This window comes from Nelumbo nucifera, chromosome 1 (assembly GCF_055504915.1).
Source record: "Nelumbo nucifera cultivar China Antique chromosome 1, China Antique-T2T, whole genome shotgun sequence".
NCBI lineage: Eukaryota > Viridiplantae > Streptophyta > Magnoliopsida > Proteales > Nelumbonaceae > Nelumbo > Nelumbo nucifera.
In genome coordinates this window covers 147,440,556-147,453,286 of record NC_142649.1, presented here as the reverse complement: position 1 = coordinate 147,453,286, position 12,731 = coordinate 147,440,556, and the positions used below count along the sequence as shown (strand labels likewise).

The following is a 12,731-nucleotide window of genomic DNA, read 5'->3' as shown; positions in this document are numbered from 1 at the left end:
TGGCTCTGCTCTTCAACTTTCTATTATGATCTGATCTCGACTTTTCACAAACCAATGGCAGACGCTGGGTTGTCATAGGAAACCTATCCTTCAATCTTGATAAAGACCCCTCCCAGTTTACCACTGGACAGAGAAAGACCCATCTTTTTCAAATTGGATGGGGTGGCTGGCTGGCTGCAATGAAATTAATTTGTTATTATATATTTATCTTCTTCCATATTGATTTGAGACCCTCTAGCTCAAGCAATTGCTTATTTGCATTTATTTGAATTTCATCACCTCAGACCCAAACGATGCAATTGTGGACCACCTTCACAACCAATACATTTTCCTTTCCTAGTAAAGCCTTTACTCTTTGGTTGTTGAGTGAAATTATGGGAATTAATTTATACATTTCCTACAACTTTGAACTTGCTTCCAACTTCTTTGTGTGCTTAATGTGCCACCCTACAGCTTTTGTTACTCCATGGCAAACTCGGGTTTATGACTCAGTCTGCAGGGTGTGCCAACGCGGTGGTGGCTCGGCCTTTATCTTTGAGCTCCCACTAAACCAGAGGGATATATTTAATGATGAAGCCCGTGGAATAGCGCCTAAAACTCTGTAATGTATTGAAAACTAAGGTGGGTCTTGTGGTGAAAGAGATAAAGATTTCCTCTTATTTCCACTTCCTCCCCAATCGATCAGTCTCTTTTGCTAATCTATTTTACACTTCTGTTTCTTAAGCCATTCCCATATAAAACAAACAAGGAGTACTTGGGGAGGAGAATAGAAGAAACAATCCAAAATCTAATTGTAACAAACATTTACAAATATTTAGATCAAGAAAATGGTTCATGAAATCATGGTCTAGTAATAACTTTGCTGTAATGTTTGCTAGACTAAATTCCAATTTATCTAATGAAATTTCTAGGACAGGTAATACACACACACACGCACACTCTCTCTCTCCCTCTCTCTCTCTATAAATTCTTACAACTGAAAAGAAATTCACAAGCCTAGAAGGAAACAAAGTTACTAGATAACTAGAGGGACTAAGTAATATATATCCATGCATGATTTTCTTTTCTAACGAGTACCTGTACCTTCTGTACAACATCTCTATGGTGTATATCATGCAATCTACTCTGTGTTGTGCCCGAATTTCTGCTTCTGACTATAGAGAACAGTGGGACGAGATATTTCTAAATCGTCCCACTGTTCTCTACACCGAGCTATCGCCTAGAATCGATCAAACGATGAAGAGATTCTGAAGAGAGAAGGGTAGTGGATGAACTATCGCCTGTTGTGCAATGGGTTCGACCCTGTTGGTACCTTTCGCTTCTCGGACTCCATATCTCTGGTGGTTTGGCCAAATGCGTCTGGGGCTGTAATTGAAGTATCAAAGACCTGCTGCTGTTGCTTCCCAGTAGAGAGACTGGTGAAACTTGCCCGCAGGGCCTGAATTCTGGGAGATATAGAGAGGAGGAGAAAGGAGAGAAGAAGACAAAGATGAAAGCGATTCATATCTGAATAATGTGTTGGAGGAAAGACAGATACAATAGAGCTAATGAAAGAGAGGGGGAGGGAGTGCTAGCTAAGCTGTCCTTGGTGGTGGTGGTCGTGAAAAGTACAACAAGGCCCTTTTATGTTAATGGTGATGGAGGGTGCTTTACATTGTGGTTATTATAAATGGCTATGGTTTGCCCAAGTGCAGAGAGAGAGAGAGAGAGAGAGAGAGAGCCCACCACAGTACAAATATAGCTGGTAATTAAGTGGGATCAGCTATTCTGGTCAGGATCTGATGGGTGATTGGGTTTTCAAACGTCAAAATTGAGTGTAAAATTAATGGGTCACCTTCCTAGAAGAACAGTTGGAATGCAGAGGTTTGGTGGAGATCCCACTTCAACAATGGCGGTGACCTAAGACTTGCAGAAAAACCTGTTCATGTGAAACCTTAATTAATTAGTTAAAGAGTTCACAAGCTAGCACAACGACCTTGGATTTTTCCTTCTGAGATGACCAAAGCAGCCTTTGACTCAGAAACACATAAAAAAATGTCCTTTTAATCAAACCACTGCCTCCTCTTCCAATAAGTCCATTTTGGCCATGTACACAATTAAAGGTCAAACATCAGTTTCAGAAGCCAACGTACTGAATTGGCGTTGGCCAACAACAACATATATCCAAAATCATGGCTATTAATTTGTAGTTTCTTCCTTCCAAATAAACTTTTGATGAAACAAAGAAAAAGGCCAAAATAGATTGCTTTGGTCGTTGCAGCATATTTGGATTTGTTTTTTTCTGGTCCAACAACGCGTTAGTGAGGAACTAGCCACGGGTTGTCCGCCCGCACTTTGTATGTATTATGTGTGCTTTCACTTGCACAATGATGAGAATCACCGACTCTTGTTGCCAGTGGAATGGTAATAAGTTTATAACCTCCCTGGTGCTGCTGAGTCAACCGGCCTGCTCTTCCATTTCTGGAGTCATCAACTCATCATGTTGTTTAATTGGTTGATATCTAACCATCTGCTCTCTCTCTCTCTCTTGAATGCATGACTGACTATTACTAATAGGTGAACTGGAAAACCGTGGGTGAGATTATCTATTAATTCGTTATTCTATGTTTAGTTGACAAGCCAAACCAGAAGCTGGAAAAGGTATGAACAGACTTTTTGGGGGGAACCTTTTTGATGGGGAGAGAGAGTGGGGTGATAACTTGTTTCTCTTGCAGATTTCAATCCACCAATGGATACTTGGAATATTTATCTCTTTATTTCATTTCCTACCTTCCAAGCAGTTCTTGTGATATGAAAAATAGTGGGCTTTCACACAGGGCTAATGAAAATAATTTGCGTAAATTGAAGACCAAGAATGTAAGAAGAAGCTCTAAAGAAATATAGATTGGCTGGTCAGGGGCCGGCCGGTCATCAGTTGCTTTCTTTCTGCAGGAAATTAAGGGAGGATCGAACTTGAGGATGAAAATATATAGGAATTTGCCACGTTAGAATGTAAAGTTTTATATATAGGCGCGTGAGTAATCTTGCAGGACGATCTTTCAGTGTATAGTACTCAGCTCCGTCGAAAAAGAAAGAAAAATCATCACCAAGTTTGACATTGTTTTGCAACTTTGTCACCGACCCCAGCATTCTTTTTCTTCTTTATGCCAACCCTAATTAGTACTGTCACACTCACAATATATTCCAGTATTGATGCAATGACTGAGTCGATCCAAATGGGTGACTAACATTTGAAGTCGATGAGTGGACAGAGTACGATGCCAGTTGATCGTGGATCAGTACTCGGCGACTGGACCTCCATTCTTCCCGGCTTAGAATCAGAAACACTTGAGATCCACCATCTTTTTAAAGTTAGGAATGAGGGGACATTAGCAATTCGCCTCTTTGTGCCTAAAGACGAATTGAAAAAAAAGGCAAAAAAACTCCATTTAGAACTTTCAGAAAATAACTCAAAATGGATTTTACAATTAAATCTTTTTTTCCAACCAAACAAAAAAAATATCGAAACTGGACTGAATTAACGGCCACTGTCAAAAAACTAATTTTCCTTTTAGATTTCCATGAATATAATATATGCTTGAATAGGCCAAGGCCAAAGCACGTTATCTGATGGGTGTGGGTGTGTGAAATCAACACCCATCGACCTCTTTTGTTCTTATTACTGCTTGATCAACGAAGTGGTAGTACTCCAAATTTAAGATAAACAGTGACGACCTCTGACTTTTCTAAACAGAAGCTGGCACTTGAAAGGATTAATTTCTTTAACTCTAAATACAGTAGTGCCAATGCCAATCATGGAGCTAGTCATATTGACCAGCTGTTCCGCAGCTATTAATTGCAACGTATAGTAGAGCTTGGGTAGAGTTGTCTATTCCCACTCAATTTGTTTCTTTGAAGAAGTCTCTTGTCTTCCATCTAGAGCAATAGAGCTGGAGGAGTTAGAATTGTTTTCAGCAATTTTTTATTATTTTTTTCCAGAACAACTTGTTCTCAATGTTTTTTAGTTCATTCTGCCATGTCCATATTGACAAAATCAATTATAGGATTATTATATTAAGAATTGATATATGATTTATGATTGTAATTATGTTTAAGATTAATTAATAAAAATAAAATTAATTATTTAGTTTAATAAATTTTAAATTAAAAGTAATTGATAAAAAAACAAAGCCCATCCAACCTAAAAATAATGTATGGGCTGGACTGACTGACTGGACCCAATTAGACATGGGTTTGCTAGTACAATCTACACTAGCAAATTTACATCAAAATAGTTAGTTTCTACAATCTACATTAGCAAGAGAACTCAATTGATGCATGGGCTTGAATAGATGTCTGGTTAGATTTGGGTTGACAAATTTGGGTTTTGACATCAGTTTATATAGGTCCGGGCAATGCTCATGTTTAGGGTTTATTTATAGCATGTGTTTTGTTTCATGCATGTTTTAGGATATGCGTTTATTAAAATGCCACTATGTTATCGTCAAATCAGTATTTTTCTCATCATGTTCATCTATACGAGTTGATATTTACAAAAGTGGGTTTTGATTTATGTGTGCATCTACCGTTGAGAGAGGCTTCATTTTAATGCTTCCCCCAATGACTGAGCCTTTATTCACTTAACTCCTGATGTGGTGCCATTAGGTGCCTAATGGTGCCTATTTGTCAATAAACAATTTATCAAGTACTTTCTCAGGTTTTAAAACAAATTAAATACAAACATTTATTTAATAAACGGAAGCTATATCAAATACATACTTAATCAAACTCACCCCATGAAATCATCTAATTAAAACATAAAAAAGTTTTTAATGTGATTTCTTATTTAGAAATAAATAACCCCATGTGTGAAAAATAATTTGAAAAATGAGAGAAACAAAGATCAAGCACTGAGGTGAGAGGATGTTTTTCGGCCTCCCTCTTCTGGATGGCAGTGGGCTCACTGAAGTGAGCGAGTGAAAAGCGATGGTTCTGGGCCCGTACACATGCAATGCGAAATGGGGTACGCGATTACATCCCTGCCGGATGTTTTAGTCCCTGCCGACGGTGAGCCCCACAAACTTAATACATGTATCTCCTTTATTCTTTCTACCATTTCCGTCTCCGTCAAGTTCTTATTCATCAATAACTGAACCAGTTTCTTCTTATTAGGTGTAATGTGTTTCATGTGTCCCAGATAGGCCCGGTGACCCTAATCATTCATTAAGATGAGATACAGTAAAGTTAAGCCAAACAAGCCATGTAAACAGATTCAAGGATCCATATATAACCATATAATTAGAGGTGTAAAATGGGCCATGCTGGGTCAGTATGGCATGGCCCATATGCGGTCTACGCAGAGTGCAGGTCAAGCCGTGGATCGGGTCAAAGTTATTTATTTAAAAAAATTGAAAAAAAAACTTAAAATTTTAATTGTATATGAATTTTGATGTATACAATTTCTTATATATACAATAATTAAATAAAATTGTTTATTTTATTAATATTATATACTATATATTATTATATAATTATAATAATTATAATTTATATAATATATATTATATATAAAATATATGGATCCTATCAATCCACGAGCCATGGGTGGCATGGCACAACAGTGCGGGCCATGCCGGCCCAGCCCACTGACTTAAAACCCCAAGCCCAGCATGGCCCATCAGCCCATACAATTATACCAGGCTGGGCCGGTTCAAAATCGTGCCGAGCCGATTTACACCTCTACGTGTAAAAAAACCTGTAGACATGACGCAATATAGAATACCTGCAACGCCCGTGCCATGTTTCCACCATGATTAGCCATGAAGACTTGGCTGTTGAGACAAACGACATAATCGATGGCCGCTAGAACAGAGGGTCGATGCTTAAGCTTAACGAGGTCAAGCTCTCCTTCTGCTGCTGCTAAGACCCATTTGTTGTACAAATGAGGGAACTGCGATCTAAGTGGTTCCAGAGCCTTATCTCCACCTAATGCCTCACCTCCAGCCATGTATATCCTTGTACCATTCGAAGCTCCAAGGGCCTTCAGCAGCCTGAATTATATTATATACATAACAAAAAAAACAAGTAAAGCTGAGTTAAGGGAAATTTCCGAGCCAGGCCAGGTTGGCCGGCTTAGGGCTTTCTTGGCCCGGGCCTGGCCCACCTTGTGTACATGCTTGATGTGGGTGTGAGTCGAGCCGGGCCTGGCAGAAATATGGTTGCCCAGGCCCGGAAATTTGCGGGCCGGGCCAGGTCATAAATGATCATGCCTATGCCCGTGACCAACCGCTATCTTTTTCCTTCTTATTCCAAATTAGATGGCAATCCAATGTAGGACCTCGCCATTCAGAAAATGATGTAAAACAAACTCCCAGACTACCAATAAATCCTTGTTGGGATTATGAAAACTGGATTCACAAGGAAAACCCATTGACTATATTATTTTCTCTGAAAATGACAAAATATATATATATATATATATATATATATATATTATTCAATGGCTCTTCCTTTCTCACTAGTTTGTTGACGTGCATTTAGTATTTACTGTCACTATTTTTATTCTACTTTATTACCAATTAATTGCTTTAGTTCTTCTTACCATGGTTTTCAAAACTGGACTGGAGGACGGTTGGACTGGAAAAATCGGGAACTCATCACCTGATCTGTTTTGTTTTTCCCCAAAACCATTTTTTTCCTCAAAATCATTGATTTTGGTCAGCAAACTGCTAAATCAACCAATTAATCATTCGAATGATTTTGACCATTTTTCAATTTTTTTAATTTTGTTTGTCAGAGTGACTGACCGTTCAGGTTGAACGATCGGACCATTCGAACTAGTAACCGGACCCCTGACCAGTTCGGTTTTAAAAACCATGCTTCTTACATCAGACGACGTTTTCTCTGTCTGTGTATTGGTCCATGACTCAACTGGAAGTCTGGAACCACCCTATCTACTTGCCATTTTAATTGAAAAATAATCATCAAACTCAAATAACAAACAGCTAGAGATAGAGAGCTCCATGCATCCTCCATGGTTTATTGACTGAATCTGAATGTGGCTACCTACTTTAATTACTTACCTAGTGACCTCAATGGCATTTAAGGGGCAAAGTCCAGCGACATATCGATCTCTGGCTGTCATATTTATTCGGCTTGTAAGCAACTCTGGATGAGCTAACCGATCCGACTGGACCAAACGGTCTACCTCCTCACCCAACCCAGGAAGGCAGCCCGTCCTTAACCAAACATCCTTCTCCAGCCGAAGGTGCAACGCCATGTATGGACCTCCCTCTCCCATTCTCTTTGCTAGCTTCTCTCCTATCTCCTCTATCCATGCCCTAAACTTCAGCGCATGAAAAGCAACCTATGCACACACTTTGCCCCTTATCAGTATCCAAACAAAAAGTGCCAACTCTGTAAATTAAACAAATAAAATTTAAGTAAGACCCCATTTACTGATTTACATACAGGCCAAATAAAACTCAAGACGCACGTCTAACCTTGCAACGCAGCTTCTGTAAATCAGGGCCGAGATCCTTGGAAAGCTTTGAGTCTAAACCACTAAGAATTAACGCTCCATGTTTGTTAAGCTGTCATTATATTGAAGGAGACATAAGAACCTGTCTCTGTATTATATTTTTTTTTCGTGGACCAAGTCTTTTACGTATATATTTATAGTTGTTTGAGTTTTATCAAAGCGCGTGCAGCTTGATCATACATATAGATATAAAAATAACAAAAATGCAAAAGAAAATTAAAGAAGCAACTCACGCGCCCCATGAATTGTTTCCGTATCCAGTCTTCGTTTACGTGTAACTGCTTGATGGATGAGCTGATTGATCTTCTTCTTCTTCTTCTTGTTCTTCCGATGTATGTGGTGGTCGGTGGCAATGTTGAAACGATATGTACATCGTCCTTGAGCGTCTGTTTGAAGTGTTGATCATCAAAGATATCGGAGAATTCACTGCATTGTTAATCAAGTAGTAAAATTAACGCCAAGAGAACACAAAACAAAAGAGAATAAATGATCGGACTGTTGATGGGTTGTTGAAGGGTCAATCAAGTTCCATTCTTATCGAAGAAGCCCCACCTCGAACACAGACAGAACTGACATAGTCCGAGATGTGATCGATCAAATCAAACCAAGGAAAATTGCCTCCATTTCCAACAAATATGATTCAAAAGGAAGGGGTCGCACCTTTCATCTCCCCACACTCGATTGACTTGTAGTACCGGAAGGACTAAGGAGGTATTGAGAATCCTAGCTATGACAACGGCGTCGATGATTTGGTTCCGTTGTTGATTCAGCCCTCCAGAAACTACGACCATCAAGAATGTCCTCCTCTTCTCTGTGCCACCATTTGACGCCCTGCGATACCCATCGCTGAAATTCAAACATGGACGGAAACCCAAATCGTCTGGCTGCTTCCAGAACTCTTGTGAGTAGGAGACGTTATGAAGAGAGCTCGAAAGTTCGACATTGTTGAATTCTCTGCCTGTCTCTGTCTGTAGCCGCTGATGATCAAATGTGCAAGGCACAGGGGGAGAGAAGCCTAGCAAGAAGACGCTTAAGCTCGTGCAAACAGCTATTACCAAAAGCAGATAACCTGATTTCCGAAGATTTTGATTAGAAATGAATGTTGATTTTGGGTTCCCAGAAGGCTTGAAAAGAATAGCAGGTTTCTGATAGACAGAGATATAAGAGAATGAAGAGATGTCTCCTCTCATAAGGGAGTGTGGTTTGTATCGAAGGAATGAATTAAAGGGTGAGAATGTTAGGAAAACAGACAACCAAGACATAATGGCAGATTTAATTCAAAACCTTATTTTTGTCTCTGTCTCAAATTTAATAAGGAAAGTAATTAATCACTTATGCAGAATAATGTATGTGACTCTTATGTCCTAATTTAAGTGGCAAGTCTCTCTCACATGATGACTTCAAATAATCTACCTATACTGTATATATAAAAAGCAAGGTTGTCTATGTCATCCTTCCTCTCCTTTCTCTCTCTTCTCCCTTTCCTGCTTCCTCTCTTTAACTCTCTCTCCTTCCTCTATTTTCTTCCCAAACCTCCTATTTAGCCATGTGGCACCCATCTCCTCTATATATATATATATATATGGGCTCCATGTGTATGGAACACTGAACAACTTGGGATTGAATCCCACCTTCACCACAAGGGTTAATGGGAGGGCTGCCTCAGTAATGTTGCATTACCTAGCGGGAAAAAATGTGAAAAAAAGAAAAAAATAGCCTCATTCTAAAAGATAAATACTATATTTGTATTTCCTCTTAAAGAAGATACATTTGTATTCTTGGATTGAGAAATTCCTCCATGATCTCAAGCTACTCTATCTCCAAAAAATTCAACTCCCACCAGCTTCATGTTGTCCATATTAGTTTTTCCTCATTCATTTCACCTAATCATCACCTACTTAGAGATCACAAAATACACATTCATCTCCATTGTCCTCTTTGCAGGATCAACAGATGTTGTGTTCTTTGTCAGAAAATAAAAAACCTACTCAAAAACCTCACCTTACAGCTTAAGCTTTTAGGTTGAACAATTCTTTAAGATGGTATCAAAGCCTGTTTGACTAAGTGGTCTAATGTCAAGCCCTCATCACCTCCATTATAATTAATTGGTGGGCTTGTACTTGTTCATGCTATCAAGCCTGGTAGACTTTCGTATGAGGGGGTGTATTAGAAAATGAAAGCATATTCAGGAATCTCATCTAACAGCTTAAGTTTTTAGGTTGAATGATTCCTCTAGAATTTTGTTAGAGGTTTGCCGGTTAATTTAGAAAATTTTATATTTAAAATCGAGAGTTGGAGTGTAAAAGTCAAAATGATTTTTTTTGAGTTTTTGGGGGTGTATGGTAATAAGAATGAATGTATTGTTACTTTTTTGAAATTTTTGGGAGTGTAAAAGTCAAAATGAATGTGTTGTTACTTTTTTGTGATGGAGATATAGTTAATTCTGACTATGGATCTTTTGATTTTGTTTGTTTTAATTATTTGGGTTGGCTGCAGCATGCAGCAGGAGGAAGATGCGACTTGACTCTTGAGGGATGGAGTGCTGGAGATTGAATTGTTAGCGATAAGAAAGGCCAAGTTGTTTGGAAGGATATAGATGTGCTATTATTAATTCGGACCCTCTTATAGTAGTTTCTTGTTTAGATGGACTTGTTAATAGTCTTCCTTGTACTTGTTCAGAGAATATTGATGGTATTTTGTATAATTCTAGTTGGTTGGAACATGGAACAGGTTTCCTTTTGCCGTGTAAATAGGGATAGAAATGTGGTGGCTCATATGATAGCTTTGGCTTGTTGGGCGAAGACTTTTGAGGAGGATAGGATTTGGTTTGAATTTGATAGCCCTCCTTTTTTTTATGGAATATTTGTATGATTTTACTATTAGTTAATGATATAGTTACTTTATCTATCAAAAAAACTAGGGATGATGATTTTCAGCCCGGCCCAGCTTGAAAATTTCTGGGTTTGGACGTTTTGTGTTTAGGTCCGGCCTAGGCCCAATTACGTAAAATACTTCAAATGAACACAGCCCTTGAAACTTGACTCATAGTGCCAATGGGATCCAAACCAAAACCCCAAAACTAGCCAAGGTCCATTTATGTACTGCCAGTTCCCATGAATATTAATCTTATTCAAATTCAAATATTGATACAATTAAATTTAAATTTTGACATTAGATCCAAATCAGACAAATGATAAATTTGATATATCCAAAGCCTATATCAGTATTATTGAAAGTTGTATTACTTTCTTTAGATAGAGATTGACGAGCAACACTGTGTTAGTTGAAAGTTGTATAACAGCCTTAGTTGAAAGTTGGCGAGCACACAAGCCAAATAGCCAATGCCTTCCAAGGAAGATCAACAATCGACATACCTAACCGTTGTGTTCAATGAATGATCAGATTGATCTTCAGTTGGCTGGCTGATTTTTGACAGCTTGGGCAATATGTAAACCAATATTTTGAACCACCGTTGAGTCGGATGGTCGGATCGTTCGGACTGGAAACCATTCAGACAATTGGTTTCGTTTTACCCTAAACTTGGTTCTTAGCAAAAAACTATTGAATTAGTCAAGACCCATTGACATGGACATGAATAGGTGAACGAGTCCGACCCAAAAACGCTTTCAACAGCACAGGCTGTTAGCCACCAAATGCCAAAGTTATCTCAATTTTTTAATTTCTGAAACCTCCCCTGCAGTTTTTAATGTTTCTGAAACATCGCCTCATGTTTAGTAATTGCAATCACCTCTCCTGAACTTTATGAAACAGTTGCAAGTAGGCCCTCACTGTTAGAATCTTCTAACAAGAGACACAAAAGGTCCAGAATACCCATGCATCAATCGCTACCGAAAAACCCTTCCAATCTCTTTTCTAAAATTGATGTATTTTTCTTAAAGATAAAACTGCAATTTTAAACTCTATTTTTTTTGTTGTTCATAAAATTTGAATTATTTTTTTCTACAAAAAACCAGTTTCAATAGTAACTGCATGGGTATTTTAGACATTTTATGCCTCATCTTAGAGGATTCTAAGAGAGGGGGTTTACTTACAAAACTTCGGGGGAGGTTTAAGCAACGGTTAAAAATTCAAGGCGAGGTTTCAGGAATTTACCCTTAGGCTTCGTTTGGAAAAGATGCAAATAGAGTGTAAATCCCAGTTCAGGGTAAATTTGCACTCTAGTTCACTTTTGCTTGTGTTTGGCAACATTACATTTTTGCATTGACAAATGACAGACTAATGCATATTTACATTGATAATAAGATGTAAAAGTACATCAATAAAAAAGAAATAAATTTGCATTCAAGTGAGCTTTTGATAAAAAAAAAGCATATGCTTTATTGGAATTTGTGTTTGCATCTGATGAGGGCAGATTTGGCCCTCCACTGACATCATAACACATGACATATCAAAACAGTTGGACTACATCCCAGCATCACCTAGGCGACAACTTGCCTTAGCCAAAATGGGGTCCTAACTAGCGACCTGCCTCTACCGCCGACTTGGTGACCTACTTCTACTGCCGACCTGGCGACCTGCCTCTGTCGCCGACCTAGCGACCTGGCGATTTGCCTCTATCGTTGACTTGGCAACCTACCTCTTTAGAAGCTTGCCAATTGTCTCCGAACCTTTCGGGATCACATCACATAACCGTAGGCCTTATCCTCATCTCGCCCGAATCGGAGTGAAACGGTAAGCCTTATTAACTAGCACATTATCCTCCTTCCAAAGCGGAACGGACCCCTATGTCATGGGCCGAGGATTCCAGGAGTGTTTCGCTATACCCATGGCAGCCCAACTATATAAGGGCGTCGGCCCCTGAGACCCAGGTAGATGCACAATTTAATTCTCGTAGCTCTCCAGCTCTCTCACATTTAGTAATTTTAAAATCTCGTATTCGCTAACTTAAGCATTGGAGTGCCCACCCCGGATAAAGCAACCCAGGTACTCTGACACTGTTTCTTTGCATGTCACATCAGAGCCCAGCTCGTCACCATTCAGCTAGGCATCAGAGCCACTTCTCCAACTCGTCACCATTCAGCTAGGCGTCCAAACCACCTTCCAGGTAGGAACCATCCAACTAGACATCCAAGCCACATTCCAGGTAGGGATTATTCAACCAGGCATCCGAGTCACCTGCCAGCCGGGAGCTGCCGAAATGCGCATCATCAGCATCTATTACAATTAAAAGTCTGTTTGGTAAGAAGGTAAA

At 39.1% G+C, this 12,731-nt stretch overlaps 1 protein-coding gene across 1 annotated transcript; it reads right to left on the bottom strand.

The window, feature by feature from the left end:
* Positions 1–4,738: 4,738 nt before the first annotated feature.
* Positions 4,739–8,968, bottom strand: LOC104588041 (O-fucosyltransferase 20-like). Its single transcript, XM_010245843.2, has 6 exons — positions 8,180–8,968; positions 7,753–7,945; positions 7,482–7,571; positions 7,062–7,345; positions 5,762–6,029; positions 4,739–5,191 (listed from the first exon to the last, which is right to left on the bottom strand). The coding sequence occupies exons 1-6, from the start codon at positions 8,779–8,781 to the stop codon at positions 4,940–4,942; spliced, it is 1,689 nt and encodes a 562-aa protein (XP_010244145.2). The 5' UTR covers positions 8,782–8,968; the 3' UTR covers positions 4,739–4,939.
* Positions 8,969–12,731: the final 3,763 nt, after the last annotated feature.